The sequence below is a fragment of the Prunus dulcis genome, chromosome 7, assembly GCF_902201215.1.
Source record: "Prunus dulcis chromosome 7, ALMONDv2, whole genome shotgun sequence".
NCBI classification, from domain to species: domain Eukaryota; kingdom Viridiplantae; phylum Streptophyta; class Magnoliopsida; order Rosales; family Rosaceae; genus Prunus; species Prunus dulcis.
The window spans coordinates 14602856-14623061 of record NC_047656.1 but is presented as its reverse complement, the minus strand read 5'-3'; the positions used below and the strand labels follow the sequence as shown (position 1 = coordinate 14623061).

The following is a 20206-nucleotide window of genomic DNA, read 5'->3' as shown; positions in this document are numbered from 1 at the left end:
ATATTCTATTTATGGAGTATAGCCGCGCGGCTATACTTTTGAAATAATCTATGGTATATAGCCGCGCGGCTAAACTATTTTCACAAAAACAGGCGCTAAGCGCTGGGCGGGTCCTTGTTTTAAAAATAGTATAGCCGCGCGGCTATACTGCGGATTTTTTATTAAAAAAAGAGTGTAGCCGGTTTTTATATATAGTCTAGCCGTCCGGCTATGCTCCGAATATTTTTACAAAAACGAGTGTAGCCACGTGGCTATACGCTTTTCACAAAAATACGTGCTGGGCGGGTCTTCTTTTTTTTTTTGGTTTATTTATATATTAAAGTATAGCCGCTGGGCTATACACCGGATTTTTTTATTATAAAAAAGAGTATAGCCGAGCGGCTATACGCCGGACTTTTTAATTATAAAAAATAGCGTTATCCATTACTATTAAGGTATTACATGAGTCTCTATTGTTCTCTTTTGAATTTTTACTTTTTCTGAGTTATTACCCATATGAAGAATTTAGTATTTTCAATAATACACACAAAATTCATATATTATTCACAAAATACTCACATATTATTGAATAAAAAATATTATAATATTTAAATACTAATTATTTACTAAATAAATAATTATTAAAACATAAAAACTAATTAAAGTATGTAAAAAAGAGAAGTACATGGTATGCTATTCAATGGGTATAGCCACGCGGCTATACATAAAAAAAAAAATCTATTTACAGAGTATAGCGACACAGCAATACTCTTTTCACAAAAACACGAGTATCTTTTTTATAAAAAATAAAAAAAAATTTAAAATAGTATAGCAGCTCGGCTATACTCTTTAAAAATATTGTAACAGTGTAGATTCCCGGCTATACTGGGGTTCTTTTTATTTTTATTTTTTAATAAATAATATAGTCGCGGGACTATACTCTTTAAAAATCTACTCCAATCCTTTATATATATATAATTATTTTTCCCTGATTTTCGCTTTTCGATAAGAGTAATTTAAAGCATTATCCATTACTATTAAGTCATTGTCCGAGTTTCTATTGTCTATTTTTTATTTTTTACTTTTTCAAAGTCCATTTTTTCACACACATACTCTATTGAGACCATACTTTATGAATATTGAATTACCTTGAATATATTAACTAGTTATCTATAGAAAGATAACATATGATTATGGAGAGATTTGTTGGTGTCATTGTTAATTCATAAGTTTATCTTTCCCAACAAGCGATGAGAGGGATAACTTTATGAGTGTATATAAATGTTTTTTGAAGTCATTTTCAGTGATATGTAAAGACCTCAATAGAAAATTAAACCAAGCAAAAGGACCCTAGTGAAAACCATACCAAACTAAATAAATTCTCAATTCTCCTTTGGAGGAAAGGAATTCTCCCACATTTGCGCGCAAAATTGATAAAATTAGAACTTACAAATTGACCGTTGTACTTGTAGACACATCGTCGAACTAAACAGACCCATTTTCGTAATTTGGCTTCACATAAAATCCCCAATGTAGACCCCTCGCCACCACATTAACCCCCACCACCATGCGCCACCTCTTAAAACCCCTACGCCATAACTGCCGTCGCCTGCGGTGGGCCCACCACAGGGCCCAGAAGGCGGCAGCGAGCCCATCACCGCCGCCGAGACCACCACGGCCGCCTCCGAAGCCCGAGAGCTTAACCTTCCACGACCACTCGTGGGAGGACCCGTACAGCTGGATGTCGAAACTCAACGACAAGGTGGCGATGCGCCACCTGGACATGTACATGGAGCAAGAGGAGAAGTACACCGAGGCCACCATGTCCGGCACCGATCGCCTCCAGAGCAAGCTCCAGTCCGAGATGGCCTCTCGCTTCGCCTCCGACCTCTCCACCCCTCCCCTTCGCTGGGGCCCGTGGTAAGAACCGTAATTATCGCTTCAATTTCGTCCCTTTTTGGTTGTTTCAGCTGATTGAGACTTGTGAAGACAGGTTGTACTATCGGCGTGTGGAGGAAGGAAAGCAATTCCCGGTGCTCTGTCGCAGACTCGCAAGTTTAAACGACGAGTTCATTTCGCATAAATCGCCTTCTGCTGGATTTGATTTCACTTCGGGGAAGAGAATTGAGCAGAAGCTCCTTGATTACAATCGAGAAGCCCAAAGATTCGGAGGTAAATTTATACTTTTTAAATAATTTATAAATTTAAAGGCTAGATTTTTTTTGTTTTTGGATTTATTTGTTCTATTTAATTTTGTGTAGGTTATGCTTACGAAGAGTTATCAGAAGTATCTCCAGATCATCGGTTTATAGCTTACACAATGTATGATAAGGAGAGTGACTTCTTTAAGTTATCTGTTAGGAATTTGAATTCTGGTGCATTGTGTAGTAAGCCTCAAGCAGATCGTGTCTCGGACTTGGCTTGGGCTAAAGACGGTCAGGCATTGCTTTATGTTGTTACTGATCAAAACAAGAGGCCATGTAGGTCTGTAATTTGCGAAATTTTTACAATTTATGTGTGTTATTTTGTTAAACCAACATGAAATGTTGTTAATTTTAAGCTTTTGATCAATCAGGATATATTGTAGCATGATTGGATCAACCGATGATGACTTTTTGATTCTAGAAGAACCGGATGAAAATGTTTATGTTAACATTCGACACACCAAAGATTTCCGGTTTGTGACTGTACATACTTTCTCTACCGCATCTTCCAAGGTATTGCTTTGAAAATGACTTTGTGATCAGAGCATCCATTTTGTTTCAAGTGATATAGTAATTGTGACTTCTTTTTAGGTTTTTTTGATAAATGCAGCTGATCCATTGTCCGGGGTGAACTTAGTTTGGGAGTGTGAAGGTATATCTCATGGCATACTTGAGCATCACCAAGGATATCTTTATCTGTTTACGGATGCTGCCAAAGAGGGCCAGTCGGTTGATTACCATTATCTTCTTCGTAGTCATTTAGATTCTTCTTCCAGTCCAAGAACATGGGAGGTCTGTGGCTTAACTGTGCATTATGTGTTTCTTAATCAATCTTTATTTTTTGGATTTTGAAGTTTTCTGCTTTTGACTGTTTGTCATTCTCTGCATGCAACTATAACTCATTTCTCTTTTTTAGTCCTTTATCCTTGTATGGCTTTCAAATGGATGTTTTGAGTAGAAATGTTTTGTTTTCAAGTATGAGCATTTAAGTTTGATTTCTGTTTTTATCTGCTTGATTTTTCTTGTTTACTCTGGATAGTTACTCCAAGACAATAATTTACTGCCCTTATTTACTGCAGAGTGTATTTACTGATGACCCAGATTGGGTTGTTGAGGATCTTGATTTCAGTCATACACACTTGGTAGTTACTTTAAGGGAAGGGAGAAACTTTAGACTTTGTTCCGTCACTTTACCTTTGCCTGCTGGGAAGGTAGGTTAACAACACCAACTTCTTTGGGGTATGTGCATAATGCATTGTCAACAACAATTTCAATGTGAAAGTATTTCGAACATGCTCTTCAATTCTATTGTTCTCATATTTTTCACCTCATGCTGTATCAGGGACCAGTTCATCTAAAGGAGCTTCACCCACAATTCCTGCCTCTTCCAAAATATGTTTCGCAAATTTCACCTGGACCAAATTATGACTACCATTCATCAAAGATGCGCTTTACAATATCATCACCTGTGGTATGTGAGTTACGATGATCACTTCCTTCTAAAGATTGCTGCAGGATTATTCCATAGCTATATGCTTTCATAATGTGCTTTTCGTTATACCAGAGAAATGTTAAATGTCATGACTGTAATTTGAGCCGCTGCCTTTTCTAAATGGGTTGTGTAAAGTAATCCTCTCCCAAAAAACTGATCTCAAAATTTTGATCACCTGCCCAGCTTGGTTTAGAATTCATGATTATCTGAATTTGTAGCACAGATAGCACCCTCCTAAATAGGACAGAAAGTATGATGTTTCATAATTGTTCTTCAAATTAGTTTTGATTTGTCTCTCTATTTCAGATAATGAACCCAATCTTCTGAACTTTTCACAGATGCCTGATGCTGTGGTTGATTATGACCTGTCAAATGGAGAGTGGAATATCGTTCAACAGCAGAATATTCTTCACGAGAGAACACGGGTTTTGTATGGAACAGCTTCTTCAGCAAGCATCAACGAGGAAACCTTAAATTCAAAAACTTCTAATCCTTCAAATGAAGTCAACTCTGATGATGATCAATTGTGGAATGGTCTTTCTGAGTTTTATGCTTGTGAACAGTATAATGTCGCTTCTTATGATGGAGTTTTGCTTCCCTTGACTGTTGTATACTCTCGCAAGAACAAGAAAGAGGATCAGAACCCTGGATTGCTTCATGTCCATGGAACTTATGGTGAGCTACTTGACAAACGGTGGCGCAGCGAGTTGAAAAGCCTTCTTGATCGTGGTTGGATCATTGCATATGCTGATGTTAGGTCTGGTGTCATAAATCTATTTCTAAGTTATTTTTGGCTTAATCCTACTAATTAAACTTGGTAAAGGAGATGCCTTTTTTTTTCTGTGGGGTTGAGGGGCATTTTTGCATCTATTGCATTGCAAAACTCGTGTGTTTTTCTCCTTCCTAAAGAGCCTTGTGATTGCCTACTAACAATGTTGTTTGGATAATATTTCTAGAGGCGGAGGAGGTGGAGGTAAGAAGTGGCACCATGATGGAAGACGTACAAAGAAGATTAATTCCATCAAAGATTATATCTCATGTGCGAATTTCCTTGTTGACAAAGAAATTGTGCATGAAAACAAGCTTGCTGGTTGGGGTTATAGTGCTGGAGGACTCGTGGTTGCTTCGGCCATCAATCAATCCCCGCATTTATTTAAGGCTGCAATTTTGAAGGTAAACATGGATCTTGATCTGCTTTTGGGTTTTACGTGTCTTTTGGGTTTCTCATTTAGTTATTGTTGTATAGTTTTGATGTGCTTTGCTTTGGTTCAATGGAGTTGTTCTTTCTAATCAGGAGTCTAAATTGTTTTGGATTCTCAGCATGAAGAGAACCTCATCCTATTCTCTTAACAACTTTAATTTTGTGTTCTTTTACCAAAAGAAACAGTAAACTAATACTTGGGAACTGGCATTTGCAAGTATATGTCTGTAAGAAGGCACTAAGTTTTTTCTTTCGGATAAAAGAAATACATAGTTGTGCTGAATTATATATATTTTGTTTGTAACTTAATCCATTTGCTCGGTCCATCAGGTTCCATTTTTAGATCCAACGAACACTCTTCTCTATCCCATTTTACCGCTTACAGCAGCCGACTATGAAGAGTTTGGATATCCTGGGGACATTGCTGATTTTCACGCTATACGTGACTATTCTCCTTATGACAATATTCAGAAGGATGTTCTTTATCCAGCTGTCATGGTATCCTCATCTTTCAATACACGGTAATTTTTCAAATATACTTTTTTAGTTTTCAACTCTTATGCGGGAAAGGATGTGAAATATGGTATCTCATAAGATTGAGAAGCAGTTTTTGATAGCTCAGAAAAATGGAAAATGTTGGCCCCGTTCATGATCTTTTTGTTTGAGATGTTTCAGATTTGGAGTTTGGGAAGCTGCAAAATGGGTCGCACGGGTTCGTGAGCTTACAATTTATGACCAAAAACGTCCGATACTGCTTAATTTAACAACTGATATAGTGGAGGAAAACCGGTACCTACAGTGCAAGGAGTCAGCTCTGGAGTCTGCATTTCTTATAAAGGTGATGGAATCATAGTTTTCATTATACCTCCCCATTCTGTTACTGAATCTGTTGATCAGCAACTCAAAAGCAAGCCGTTGGAAATATGCATCACATCCAGAATCAATTTGAAATTGTTACATCCTTCAGCTGCCAACCACGATCCAATCAGGGGCAAAAACTATAGGTTTTATATTCATTTTGGATCCCCCTTTTGATCACGGTAGGTCTCCATACGTAAAGAAACGTCTTGTTTGGTATGCAAATGACCAAATACAGAAGAACATTCTCTGGTGCATGAATTTTTTTTTTTTTTGGTCAAAGCTCTGGTGCATGAATTAGACACTCAAATTATAGTACATGTTGCTTTCAACTGTTGTGATCAATTAGTTTGTTAACTCTACATGTCAATGTACCAGATTGGTTAATTAAATACAAGGTAGGATAAGGAAGATGTCCTTATCCTCTTTATCTTACATTATTAATTTAAAGAAGCTTTCTGATTGCAATACTTTCATTTATCGTTACACCTTTTGATTCTGATGGCGACTTTGACCGGCACTATCTTCATCTAATAGTTTAGTATGGCCAACAACAAATTCAGTCGGCCCAAATTTGTCAAAACTGATCACTGTCACCACCCACCATGTAAAAGTTTCCTTTAGAAGTTAGCTTCCCCAGTTACCTACCTCCCCAAAAATGGTTTCTTTAATAAAATCATTTGTCGTCAAACAGTGAACCACCATTGACCATTTTGTATGTATTCTTTTTATTAGATATTCATAAATAATTTTCCTTATGATATGGGATATGCTATTTGCAGGTTAGGTGACCTCTTCTTCTTTTTTTTTTATCTTTTTTCTTTTTTATACAAGGACAAATGGACCCTAGAGCTTTAGTCAGAACATGCATAATGGTACATGATTTTATTCAATGTATATATCTGTATACTATTTATATCAGATTCCTTCTTCTTTGCCAATTCTGTAGGGGGAAACTTATTGTCCATTTTTTGGTGGACAACGCGAAAAAACAACAGAGCAAAATCAATGAGTTTTCCTTTTCACAATAACTAAATTATACCATGTAATTGTATTGTACAAGAGCAGACTGTAAGTAATGGGAACCCTTCCAATCTAATTCTGCTTTTGGTTTACAATGTCAAGAAGATTCAAATCTCTACATGAATCCTTTCTAGCAAAAGACGAAAAAAAAACATTGGAAAACAGGACTCTACAAGAACTCAAAAGGTGAAAGAGGTGAATACAGAGGTTAACAAATTCATCCACCTGCATTGATGAGCTTTTTCAGGAAGAACAAAAAAATGCAAACAACACAGGACATCAGTAATTAAGGCCATTCCATCCTTCTGGCATGGAAATCATCTGCTCAGGCGCTCAGACAGTGGTAACAAATAAATTTCGACATCAAATAGAAAACTCTTTCTCAATTTTGAACATACTCGTTCACGGATGTTACTGACTTTGTCTCAGACTCTTCATCAACAGTTGACAGCCCACCCTCTCTGATAAAGGTTGGATCAAGAAAATTCGCCATAAAAGCCCATAACTTGTAAACATCCTCAAAGTTGGTTAGAAAACCCAAGGAAGCTGTTACAACCTCAACCCTTACAAAACCGCCTTTTCTATCATTTCTTCCATTTTCCATTGGACTGCACAGGGTTGTATCTTGAAGATTCAAAGCCCCATGTTGCTGTCTCGGGGTATCTAGGATTCGTATGTGATTGAGGAAACCAATGCCTAGAGAGATACCTTCTTTTTCAGCCAGCTTCTGAACAACTTCAGGATTGATTAACCCTCTATTTCGGTCTCTCACATTGAAAGCTACAGCTGCACCTCGCTCATATTTTATTTTTGGACCATAGATGTGAACCAGATTCGTTCTGCTGTCTCCATCTGAACCAGGCAACCTCAATTGCAGTAACGAGGTCACAAGCCAATTGATCAAAAATCGCAATCGGGAAGTGGTTTTATTGAGACCCAACGTATTAACATGATCAAGATGTCGGCATATTATTTCAGGTTCCCTCCTGTCCCAGTCTTGCCCATCACCATATTCCCCATCACTAAAGTAATCTTCATCCTCAATACTAGTCACAGAAATTTCTCCTGTCTCAACATTATGGCTCACATTATCTTTTCCATTATCATCCGTGCTAAAGGACACCCTTCTTCCCCGATTTGGTTCCTCATTCTCTTCTAAACCAAAAAATCTACCGTTGACATATTTACTCCCCTCCCTTCTCCCTAACAACCTAAATTCACCTTCAGTTTCTCTTCTTATGGTGCAACCTCTTATCTCTCTGCAATTTTCAGCGGTTGATCCATTTTCTAGGTTCTGATGCTGAGAAGTGGAAGTTGAATTCTTGAGACAAATCCCATTTGTGGCAGAATTCAACATTGACCCATTAGACAAGGGTTTGCTAGCTCCACATTCTTCCTGGATCTCTCCATTATGATGGTCAGAACCCATTTGACCATTTCGTAAAGTGGGGGCTGCTTCTGAAAATTGTTCTTCATTGACCTCCTTGACACAATCCAGCTCCTGAGAAATTGATTGGACAGCAGCATCAAATGAAACTACATGAGAGTCATCGTGTAGCCTTGAGTTTACCTTTTTGTCATCAAATATGGGGCTGCCATATATCCTAGAAGTAGGTTTTGGGGAAATTTGCTTATGATTCTTCCTGCCAAACCAAAATGGAGGCAAAGGAGAGGCAATCTTCTGCTTGCTAATCTGGCCAGCCTGGTCAGAACCCAATGGGCTCTGACCCAGATCAATCCAAAATGAGTTGTCTGATGACTCATCTTCACTGAAAACTGGACTCTTCATCACCTCCCCAATTGAGACACTCTCAGCTTCTTCAAATAAGGTGCTGGTTGCATCTCTGTCAGAGCTATCTTGATCCATCTCAGTTTCAAATACATCCCTTACCTGAGAAGATGTGTATGCTCCAGAGAAGGCAGGCATCTGCTTTCCCTGGCGAGGTTCAGAGGTTACCTCACCATTTCCAACTACTACATCATCTTCAATTCCAGCCAATTTGTCAAGACCATCTGCAGAATCACTCAAATACAAGGGGAACTCGGGGGTAATCTTCACCATCCCAGACCCAGTAGACCCAGACTGATTTTGAAGGCATCCTATAACTGATTTTTTAATCAGAAGGCACCCAAATCCAGTTGGATCATAACCAAAAACCTTGTAAAATGATGTGACAATAAAATCAGGCCTGAACAGGGACAATCCAAGTGAATCCATGTCCTTGGGACCCAATGACCCAGCATCAAGCAAGACATGCCAATTGTTCTGCTGAGCCAGTGCCATCCATTGGTAGGAATACTTGGCCCCGGTCACTCTAGACTGAACCGGAAACACAAAAAGACCAGTTGCACAATCCTTCTTCCTCCTCTTCTTGATCGACATTTGCTTTCTCAAATCAGTGGAGCAGAGTTTCAGGGTTGGCCACTTAAACCAGGCACTGTATACCTTTGCCCCTTTCTCTCTGGCACTCTGAGCCATCCAATTCACAGACTGGCTCTCATAATCAAACATGGTCAACAGTTTTTTGTTTGTATGAAAAGGATATGACTCAGCCAACAATTTAAAAGCAGACCCTCTACTCACGGTAAAAACAAGACCATACTCATTCTCAGGAATGTTCAAATAATCCATTATCCTAGCTTTTATATCATGCTCCACAGTGCCTTTCTCAGCACCACCATAAAGAACATGGTTACTCAAATTTGCAGTTATCTCAGACAAGCTAAACGTAGAAGACTCCCAATAGTGTAGAGTTTGAAGGTATGAAAAAAGACCAAATCCACAGTAGTCAAGGCATACCTTTGGAGACAGATGTGAGTACTCATCCAACCTCAGCTGATCGATCCTCTCCGAAGACTGGTACTTTGGGTACATAGTGAGGAACTTAGAGAAAGCTTCATGGAGGTCAGGGATGGTGTCTTCAGACTCGAAGATGCGCTCAGCAGCAAGAGCAGTGGCGCAGAGGAATTCTCGCTGGGCATGGAGCCTAGCAAGCGATCTGGACCGGCCAAGGCCCTCGTCTTGGTTGGAAATGGACTCAGACTCCATGTCTTGGGATTTAAGGAGTGACCCATCTTCCGAAGCTTCCTCAAGAGCTTCTCTGAGCTTGTTCTCTTGAAGTTTCCGGAGAATTGATGTCGTCTTCTTAATGTCAAGATTTGAATCTGAGCCATCTTTCTTTTTGCTGCTCTTCTTGTCCTTGAGCAGAGCAGCACACTGAGATATGGACTTCCATAATGAAAAATGCATGAAAGCTTCTGTGAAGTAACCCAATATTACAGAAAACCCAGAAGAGCAAATTGGCTCGGAGCAAAAGAACTCGAGGGGTTTAGCTTTAGCCCATCAAAGAGGGATGCACAAGCAGGTCCACCTCCAAATCCTAACTCCTCTTAGGCAAGAACAGATTTTGGCCAGATCAATGAAACCCAACTCTGGATTTCTGTAAAATTGAAGTATTTGTCACAAAGGAAGCAACTTTACACAAGTATAAAAACCCCTATCAAAGAAACCGGTGACTGAATGAAGCAATTTCCAGGTCAAAACCAACCCACAACTTCACTCAAAAGAAACCCCCATCACCAAACGTCAACCGTCACTGCAGCACATTTAATAGCGAAGCAAAGCAAACCCACCACAACAATTTCTCATTTGCTCATATTCTGGAGTGGTAAGGCAAATCCAAAACATACCAGTGTGGATTTGACAACCCCACTATCTCTCTGTCTATCTTTGACCCATCTATAATTCTTTTCTCTCTCTACAATCTTCCATACCAATCCCTTGTTAACAAACAGAGAGAAAAGACATTGACTTTCTCAAGCCCATCGTAAAATGATGTTGTTTATTGATTTGTTTTCCAATTTTTAATCAGTCCATAATAATCAGGTTGGTTTTTGCTCTGCTGGTGGTGGGACCCGGGGAAGCCAATTTCCTCTTATGGTCAATGGTAAAAAGTCAAATAATAAGCTGGCTTTTGTGCAAAAGCTGATTTATGTTCAACTGGGCAGCTAGAATGGATTTGCATAGGTCAAAGTTTCAAACTTGATAGTCCTAACCGGAAAAACCCCTCCATCTTTTTTATTTCAATCTCAAATTGACCCCTTTGCTCTGCATACTTGCCTTTTCTTCTCTTCATATAGAGCTTTGTCTGGTTGGTTTGCTTACCACAGAGTACAAGTAGTTTGGATTATACATCTTCAGTGCACTGTGGCAGAGGAGTGTGATGGTTGCTTTCGGCCAGCAATCAATGCCCCTACTTATTCCATGCTGCAGTTTTGACGGCATACAATGAAACATGGATCTTTTGGGTTTTAACTTTCAAGTATCTTTTTTATTTCTTATTAATATGTTCTTTGTTGCATGGTTTTTAGCGGGTGCTTTGGTTAGATAGAGTCTTCTAAATATAACTATGGTCAGGTTGGATTCAAAAGGATGTTCTTTACCCAGCCGAATTGATCTCTCTCTTCTAATATACTCTTTTTCATTTGGTTTTTGTTAGTGTTTCACTGCGTCTCAAGTTTTGTTTAGAAAGCTGCGGCTAGATGAATGGATGTGAAGTATGCTACTTCATTAGTTCCTCACAAGAGTAACAAGCAGCTTTTTTATCAGCCAATAAAATGAAAAACTTGGCAGGTGTGTTCATGATTTAAATTTTCAATTCTTCAGATTTGGAGTTGTGGGAAGCTGCACAATGACCCAAAAGTTCCAATACAGCTTGATTTAACAAGAGACTTTGTGGAGCAAAAACAGGGTAGCTCCAGTGCAAGGAGTTGGCATTGGACTTTCCATTTCTTATAAGGGGAATACATTTAATGGTAGATTTCATGTCACACCAACTACCAAGTACAAGTTTCCTCTAGCAGTTAGCTTCCTCCCAAAAGTGGTTTCTATATCAATAGTTAATTGAAGAGTCAAGCTGATAACTACCATTCTGTATTTTAGTTAGAATAGATTATTTGCCATATAATATGGGATGTGTTTTTGCTACTTTTTAGGTGTCTTTTTTTCTTTCTTTGCTTGGATGATCAAATTGAGTTTGATTATCAGTATCAAGTTCTAAAAGGAAGCATGAAATGCAGTGACATTACCTACCAACTTCAAGAAAAGGGAGGCTCAAGCTTTTATCAGACAACAGAGAGTACACAAAAGCCAAAAGAGAAGTATGCTGATACATATGCTTTTATGATCACTGTAATTTCCAGGGAAACAAAACCCAACGGCTATGGCCCATTGATGATTTTCACTACGAGAAAAAGAAGCCCCATACATCTAAAGCAGCCGCTATTTAGTTTCTTCTTCTAACTTTTCCACTCTGATGATAAAGCTTCACATTCAATTACTCAATGCATGCCCATATTTTGTTCCTATCAGATAAATGTTGGTTTGCCAACGTCCAATTCAACGGTGCCTTCTCTGATTTTGATTTTCCTTTATTTCCTCAAAATGTTAAAAGGGGCTAAACTAAAAGTCTTAGCTAAACAAAGACATCAATTATGCTCTTAACTAAAATAACAGGTTTTGTGAGGAATAGAAGCTGTAAAACATAAGCTTTGAATTTCAAATGAGGAAGACAGAAGGAATTCACCTGCCTTAACAGAGCTCAAATTTGCTTTGACCAGAATACTCTTCCCATTGGCTCCCTCCCATTGTTAACATAGGGGGAAGTATTTATCATGCATGTTCTGGAGAACAATGCGAAAGAGAAAAAAGAGGGGCAAAATCTGAAATTTCTTACAAGAAATAAGCTACACCATGTATTTTGCAAGAGCAGAATGTGACTAATGGGAGTAGTTACAATGCTAACTCTGCTTTTGCTTTACCATTTGCCAAGATGATACAAATTTCTAAACCAACTCTACAAGAACCCAAAAGTAATAAAATAAAATAAAACTAAAATGCAGAGCAATAACAAACATGAATCAACAAATTCATAGGCCTGCTTTGATGAGTTTTTCGAACAAGAGCAAAAGAATCCAACCATACAGGAAGTAAACCCTTCCTGTTCTTTTGGCTTGGAAACCATCTGCTTAGACGTTTCGAGAGACCACCAAATAAATTTCCACATCAAACAAAAAACAATTCTCTCAATTTGGAACAATATCATTGATAGATGTTTCAGATTTTGTCTCAGATTCTTCTTCAACAGTAGACAGTCCACCCTCTCTGATAAAGGATGGATTAAGAAAATTCGCCACAAACGCCCATAACTTGTAAACATCTTCAAAGTTGGTGAGAAAACCCAAAGAAGCTGTTACCACCTCAACCCTTACAAACCCGCCTTTTCTATCATTTCTTCCATTTTCCATTGGCCTGCACAGGGTTGTATCTTGAAGATTCAAAGCCCCATGTTGCTGTCTCGGGGTATCTAGGATTCGTATGTGATTGAGGAAACCAATGCCAAGAGAGATACCTTCTTTTTCAGCCAGCTTCTGAACAACTTCAGGATTGATTAACCCTCTATTTCGGTCTCTCACATTGAAAGCTACAGCTGCACCTCGTTCATATTTTATTTTTGGACCATAGATGTGAACCAGATTCGTTCTGCTGTCTCCATCTGAACCAGGCAACCTCAATTGCAGTAATGAGGTCACAAGCCAATTGATCAAAAATCGCAATCGGGAAGTGGTTTTATTGAGGCCCAACATATTTACATGATCAATATGCCGGCATATGATCTCAGCTTCCCTCCTGTCCCAGTCTTGCCCATCACCATATTCCCCATCACTGGTGTAATCTTCATCCTCCAGGCTAGCTGCAGAAATTTCTCCTGTCTCAAGATTATGGCTTCCATGGTCTTTAGGGTCTTCTATGCTAAAGGACACCCTTCTTCCCCTGCTTGGTGCTTCATTCTCTTCCAAACCAAAAAACCTACCATTAGCAAATTTACTCCCCTCCCTTCTCCCTAACAACCTAAATTCACCTTCAGTTTCCCTTCTTATGGCACTCTCTCTTATCTCTGCACAACTTTGAGTGGTTGATCCATTCTCTAGGCTATGATGCTGAGACGTTGAAGTCAAATTCTTGGGACAAAACCCATTTACGGCAGAGTTTAACACTGACCCAGTAGGTAAGGGTTTGCTGGTTCCACATTCTTCCTGGATCTCTCTGTTGTGATGATCAGAACCACTTTTACCATTTTGAGAAGTGGGACCTGTTTCTGCAACTTGCTCTTCTTCAGGCACTTTCTTGACACAGTCCAACTCCATGGAAACCGATAAGACAGCAGCATCAAATGATAGCACATGGGAGTCATCACGTGGCCCTGAGTTTACCTCTTTGTCATCATATATGGGACTGCCATATATCTTAGAAGTAGGTTTTGGGGAAAGTTGCTTATGGTTCTTCCTGCCAAGAAGCCAAAATGGAGGCAAAGGAGAGGCAATCTTCTGTTTGTTAATCTGGCCTGCATAGTCAGAACCCAATGGGCTCTGACCCAAATCGATCCAAATTGAATTATCTGATGACTCATCTTCGCTGAAGACGGGACTCTTCATCATGTCCCCTACTGAGACACTCTCTGCTTCTTCAAATATGGTGCTAGTTCCATCCCTGTCAGAGCTGTTATCTTGATCCATCTCAGTCTCAAACACATCCCTCACCTGAGCAGGAGTGTATGCTCCAGAGAAAGCAGGCATCCGTGATCCCTGGCGAGAGTCGGAGGCTTTCTCACCATTTTCAGCTAGCTCGTCGTCTTCAAATCCAGTCAATTTGTCCAGACCATCTACAGAATCACTAAGATATAATGGGTATTCAGGGGTAATCTTCACCATTCCAGACCCAGTTGACCCAGACTGATTTTGAAGGCATCCGATTACTGATTTCTTAATCAGAAGGCAGCCAAATCCAGTTGGATCAAACCCAAAGACCCTGTAAAATGATGTGATGATAAAATCAGGCCTGAACAAGGATAGCCCGAGTGAATCCATGTCCTTAGGACCCAATGACCCAGCATCAAGTAAGACATGCCAATTGTTCTGCTGTGCCAGTGCCATCCATTGGTACGAATACTTGGCCCCAGTAACTCTAGACTGCACCGGAAACACAAACAGACCAGTTGCAGAATCCTTCTTCCTCTTCTTTTTGTTCGAAATTTGCTTTCTCAAATCAGTGGAGCAGAGTTTCAAGGTTGGCCACTTAAACCAGGCACTGTACACCTTTGCCCCTTTCTCTCTGGCACTCTGAGCCATCCAATTCACGGACTGGCTCTCATAATCAAACATGGTCAATAATTTTTTGTTTGTTTGAAAAGGGTATGATTCAGCCAACAGTTTAAATGCAGACCCTCTACTCACAGTAAAAACAAGACCATACTCATTCTCAGGAATGTTCAAATAATCCATAATCCTTGTCTTTATATCATGTTCCACAGTACCTTTCTCAGCACCACCATAAAGAGCATGATTATTCAAATTTGCAGTTATCTCAGACAAGCTAAATGTAGAAGACTCCCAATAGTGCAGTGTTTGAAGGTACGAAAAAAGACCAAATCCACAGTAGTCAAGGCATACCTTTGGAGATAAATGTGAGTACTCCTCCAACCTCAGCTGATCAATCTTCTCCGAAGACTGGTACTTTGGGTACATAGTGAGGAACTTAGTTAAAGCTTCATGGAGGTCAGGTATGGCGTCCTCTGACTCGAAAATGCGCTCAGCCGCCAGAGCAGTGGCGCGGAGGAATTCGCGCTGGGCATGGAGCCTAGCGAGGGATCTGGAGCGGCCAAGGCCCTCCTCCTGGTTGGCAAGGGACTCAGACTCCATGTCTTGGGATTTAATAAGTGATCCATCCTCTGATGCTTCCTCAAGAGCTTCCCTGAGCTTGTTTTCTTGAAGTTTTCGGAGAATTGATGTGGTTTTCTTGATGTCAAGATTTGAATCTGACCCATCTTTCTTTCTGCTGCTCTTCTTGTCTATAAGCAGAGCAGCACACTGATATATGGGCTTCCATAGTGAAAAATGCATGAAAGCTTGTGTAACTGAATTCAATCTGATTCAAAAACCCAGAAGGGAAAATTAGCTCAGAGCAACAAAACACAAGGGTATTGGTTTTAGCCCATCAAACAGGGATACAGAAAAGCAGCCTCAAACCCTAGGTCCTCCTAGGCAAGAAAGAGATGATCTTGGCCAGATCAATGTAACCCAACACTAGATTTCAATTGGAAGTCAAGAAGGAAGCAACTATTGCTTTTAAACAGAAAAATTGTGAGAGAAAGGAAGCAGCTTTGCTTGCAGACAAGAACCGCTATCAAAGAAGCCGGTGACTCAGTGAAGCATACGAACAATTTTCAACCCAAATTTTCATTCAAAAGAAACCCCATTTCCAAAAAAACGTCAACAAAGAGAATTATTCTGGAAAAAGGGAAAATAAAAGACCCAGGAAAGAGAGAAAATCAAATCAAATGGGTCAAACCTAAAACCCAGATCTCAAAAATGCCAAAGGAACCCACTTTACAAAAGAAAGGAAATCCAAATTGAACAAATTTAAGAATTTCCTTCAAGAATCAAAAGTCTTTCACTGCAGCACAATTAATAGCAAATCAAACCCACCACACCAAATGCTCATTTACTCAAATTCTAGTAAATCCAGAACATAGTGGTATTGATTTTCTCAGCCCCACTCACTCACTCTCTCTCTCTCTCTCTCTCTATCTTTCTCTCTCTCACTTTGACTCAATCTACAGTTGCTTTCTCTCTCTACAATCTTCCACGCCAATCGCTCCTAAACAAACAGATAGAAAGAACATTGACTTTCACAAACCAAACGTAAAATGATGTTATTTATTCATTTATTTATTTAAGTTTTCTTTCCAAATTTTTAATCAATCCATAATAATCAGGTTAGTTGGTTTTTCGCTGTGTTGGTGGTGGGACCCGCGGAAGCCACTATCCTTCCTTTCCATGGTCGCGCCTTAAAAGTCAAATAATCAGGTGGCTTTGTACAAAAGCTGATTTCTGTCCAACCAGGCAGGCAGCTCCATAATTCTTGTTTCAATCTCAGATTAAACTTTACTTTCAACGAAGTTCTTAGTATTGAAATATATCTCCATAATTCCATTTCTGTTATTATTACAATTTCATAGGGAGATTTTGATCTTCCCTTCCCTTGCAAACATTATTATTCTCAAAAGACTTTAAAAGGTGGTTGGAAAAAAAAAAAAAAGTACTTCAAAGGTGTGCTTTTCAGTTTGAAAAGAATGTGGGAAGGTTGTTTTTCTACCAAGGAATTGTTTTTTTTTTTTTTCAGAAAATCTCGACGGTACGATGAAAATTTTATTGATAAAAATACATATATACTTGACCCGAGTACAAGCATTCACAATAAGTAACATCAGGTGGTTCTTCAAATCACTCAACTCTATCAAGAAATTGTTTAGTGTTTACGATTGGAGTTTTTGACTTCTTGGTTCTTAACACTTACTAATTTCCAAAGAAGATTTTTTTTTTTTAAATATAAAAAAATTATAAGTCTATGAAGCATTCCCAAAACATGTCAAATAAAATTTTGGATGGTATTTTTGTTTACTACAAGATTCTGCCCCTACATTGATGGGTACGTCTATGGTGTGAGAAATGCTTTCTCTTTTTTTAAAACAAGCTAGTATTTATATAAGTTCCCTTAATTTTTTCCCAAGCAAATAAAGAATAGCAATGCAAATCAACTTCTGTGCAAATTGTCCACTTGCTCTCTTTTTTTTAGCAAAGTTAATAAGCATATTCTCTCATGAAAAAAAGAAGTTAAACAATTAAGCATATTTGTCCACTACCACAAAATGACATCTTAGTCAACTCTTATATCAATCAATCAGAAGGAGTTTTAATTTGTCTTTGGTTTCCTTTTTTTAATGCTTCTCGGATGCTAACCCCACATGATAATAAACGAATAAAAACTTTAACAACACTATTTTTGTTCAAATTATAAAAAAATAAAAAATAAAAAAAAACAAAGCAAACCCTAATTTGTTGTTTTGTAATTTGGTTATTAGTCCGTGTATTTTTTTTATTTTTTATTTCAACATATATCTTATCCTTGCAAGTTGTATATCCATCATGAATAAGCAAAAGACTTTTTTTTTTTTTTTTTTTTTCCCCTTCTTGTCCTCTTCTCTCTTGGTGCAGCCTTAGACTGGAGGCATTCTAGAAACGAAAAGCTAATTCTTGATAAACAGAATATCTTAAGCTCATCCTTGGTGTATATTATTGTAGTTATGGCAGGCAGCCCTATCGTCTAGAGATTTGGTAGAAAGTGGGAAGGCTCAAACTTAATTATGTAGGCCCCTTGTTTTTGTTTATGAATAAATTTATACAATAAAATTTAAGAAATAAAGTTGTTCAAATTTTTTTTAAAAAAAAGTGCAGTTCCGTTAAGAAATAAAGTTGAAATACAAGAATATTACATGAAGAACACAACTATAAGAGGTTCTTGCGTACAAGAATCGAAAAAAATAAAGCACTTCAAGATAATGAGTAAACTAATTAGGAATTCAGTTTATTCAAAGTCGAAAATGGAGACGATCCAAAAGACTTAAATCAAGTCAGTATTAAACATACCATGATGGAGAAGAAGATTAATGAATGCTTTTAAAAGACTTATTAAAGGTTTAATTTATGATGGGTTTGAAGAAGGATACCGATGAAGAGGAACTTCTAGATATGAATGCACGACACAACATTTCCCTAATAATTTCGTACTAATGGCAATTTAAGTTTTATTGCTTTGTTGTAGTTAATTAAAAAATACATATCATGTAGTTATTTGGAAAAAAGTTTGTCACGGTTTGGTAAAGAAGGCAAAAACATTCTACTTTATTGTGAACTCAATGGGATATTGACAGGTGGAATTCATTTTTGTATGGCCTTAATGGAATCTTGTCAGAATTATGGATGTTCACTTTCCATATAGAAAAAGTTTTTTAATAATCATTGTTGATTGTTCGTTTGTTGTATTTGATATTATTGGTGTTCTGGTGTTGAGAAAAATGAGAAGAAATATAATAAAATGATAATCCTATTTAAAGTTTTAAGTTGGCAACGAGGGTAACTTTTTATATATTTTTTAAGAGGGAGGATTCGAACTTAAACTTAAATCTCTTCTAATATTGAGAAGAAAATTAATCTAAGAGTTAGTTGATATTCTTATGATAGCGTGCAAGTGCAACCACGCCGTCACGAAATGTGTGTTGTAGTAAGAAGGGGCATGTTAAATTTCAGAGAGATAGCTTAGTGACTCATTATTAGCAAAATCGATATTGTCTCAAACTTAACCACATACAAAGCCCAATAAGTATAAAATTTTATCACAAAAGACTTCGGTGATATTAGTAATTGAACCATTCATTATATATTTTATTTTATTTAATTTAATTTTCGATATAAGACTTATATTCTAGAACAGGCAGGCACCCCTGCTCTTGATGAGTGAATGAGTGCACAACAACATCCAAGTTTTTTGTTTCTTTGACCAGATATAGAATCGAAGTATAATGGCAAGGCTCTCAAAGTATACATACATACAAATGAGACAACTCACAAAGTATACAGCTCCTTTGGATTCCCCTCTCCTCAATAGGAGAGAGTGCACAAAACCCTAGAACCTGCAGTACTATAGTTTACTTTTCAACTTTGGACTGATTTATATATTGACTACTAACTAAAAGTTAAAGCAAAAAACAAAAAGTCAAAAAGAAAAAAAAATATATATATTTCATTCTTTTTTTTTAATCAAATAGTAATGTTCATGGCCAATTTTTGCTGTTTATAATTGTCTGGCCTTGTTATTGAGAATCTTACTTGCAAGTGAAAGAAGCTCAAGAATTCATCTACGAGTTCAAACATTTTATTTTTAAATGTGAGATAATTGAGTTCTTATCAAGAAAATAAAGTCAAACATTCAAAGCCATGCCTATGTATAATTTGGAAATATTATAATCATATATATACTTAACTAATTATATCCGTTTCGTTATCGAGATTGCAACATGTAATAATTTCCCACCAAATTGATATAAATTAGAAATCTCTCCTCTGATTTAATATTAGAAAATTCTTAAAGAACACGGTTTTTTTTTTTTTTTTGGTTTGAAATTCTAAAAGGACACGTTACTTATACTTGAAACAAAGGCAAATTCTTTGACATTGTTGGGATGGGATGGTTTTGATCCGTTTTATATGACAAATGCAGCTTTTAAGTTGTATATATATCAATTATATCATATCGAAGCCAGCCTAAGAATACGAATATATCCATAATGAATCATGCATGGTTGACCAACCTTAAGCTTTTGAATAATCACAAATTCCTTGTCAAATCACGAGGGAGGACTTTTAAATTAGCATGCTTCCTTCCTACCCCAAAAAAAAATCCCAGAAAAAAGAAAAGGCTTAAAGGGGCTTTGCATTATGGCCACGACCTTAGCTCATGGTATCCATGCCCAACTAGGTAAATGTAAAATGATG

General features: G+C 37.8%; 3 protein-coding genes across 5 annotated transcripts; 1 reads left to right on the top strand and 2 right to left on the bottom strand.

Annotated features, from left to right (window-relative positions):
- Window positions 1–1509: 1509 nt before the first annotated feature.
- LOC117636066 (dipeptidyl aminopeptidase BI) lies at window positions 1510–6204 on the top strand. Of its 3 annotated transcripts, XM_034370505.1 has the most exons (12): window positions 1510–1899; window positions 1973–2151; window positions 2241–2301; window positions 2368–2463; window positions 2555–2696; window positions 2775–2975; window positions 3263–3394; window positions 3526–3658; window positions 3982–4432; window positions 4632–4848; window positions 5207–5397; window positions 5552–6204. In XM_034370505.1, exons 1-12 carry the CDS (start codon window positions 1547–1549, stop codon window positions 5727–5729), a joined length of 2334 nt encoding a protein of 777 aa, XP_034226396.1. In that variant the 5' UTR covers window positions 1510–1546; the 3' UTR covers window positions 5730–6204. The 3 variants fall into 3 exon arrangements, with proteins under 3 accessions (XP_034226396.1, XP_034226394.1, XP_034226395.1); XM_034370503.1 differs by having other exon boundaries at window positions 2241–2463; XM_034370504.1 differs by having other exon boundaries at window positions 1512–1899; window positions 2241–2463; window positions 3526–3654; window positions 4014–4432.
- Window positions 6205–6804: 600 nt separating this feature from the next.
- On the bottom strand, window positions 6805–10589 carry LOC117635562. Its single transcript, XM_034369865.1, has one exon. It carries the CDS (start codon window positions 10005–10007, stop codon window positions 7140–7142), a length of 2868 nt encoding a protein of 955 aa, XP_034225756.1. The 5' UTR covers window positions 10008–10589; the 3' UTR covers window positions 6805–7139.
- A 1868-nt stretch (window positions 10590–12457) lies between these two features.
- Window positions 12458–16505, bottom strand: LOC117634755. The gene has a single exon (XM_034368970.1). It carries the CDS (start codon window positions 15713–15715, stop codon window positions 12842–12844), a length of 2874 nt encoding a protein of 957 aa, XP_034224861.1. The 5' UTR covers window positions 15716–16505; the 3' UTR covers window positions 12458–12841.
- Window positions 16506–20206: the final 3701 nt, after the last annotated feature.

Excerpts from the sequence above, each read along its gene's own strand:
- LOC117636066 (XM_034370503.1), top strand. The coding sequence starts at position 1,547 with ATGCGCCACCTCTTAAAACCCCTACGCCATAACTGCCGTCGCCTGCGG. Across the intron at positions 2,697-2,774 it reads TCTCTACCGCATCTTCCAAG|GTTTTTTTGATAAATGCAGC; the intron begins GTATTGCTTTGA and ends ACTTCTTTTTAG. Across the intron at positions 4,433-4,631 it reads ATTGCATATGCTGATGTTAG|AGGCGGAGGAGGTGGAGGTA; the intron begins GTCTGGTGTCAT and ends TAATATTTCTAG.
- LOC117635562 (XM_034369865.1), bottom strand. The coding sequence starts at position 10,007 with ATGCATTTTTCATTATGGAAGTCCATATCTCAGTGTGCTGCTCTGCTC.
- LOC117634755 (XM_034368970.1), bottom strand. The coding sequence starts at position 15,715 with ATGCATTTTTCACTATGGAAGCCCATATATCAGTGTGCTGCTCTGCTT.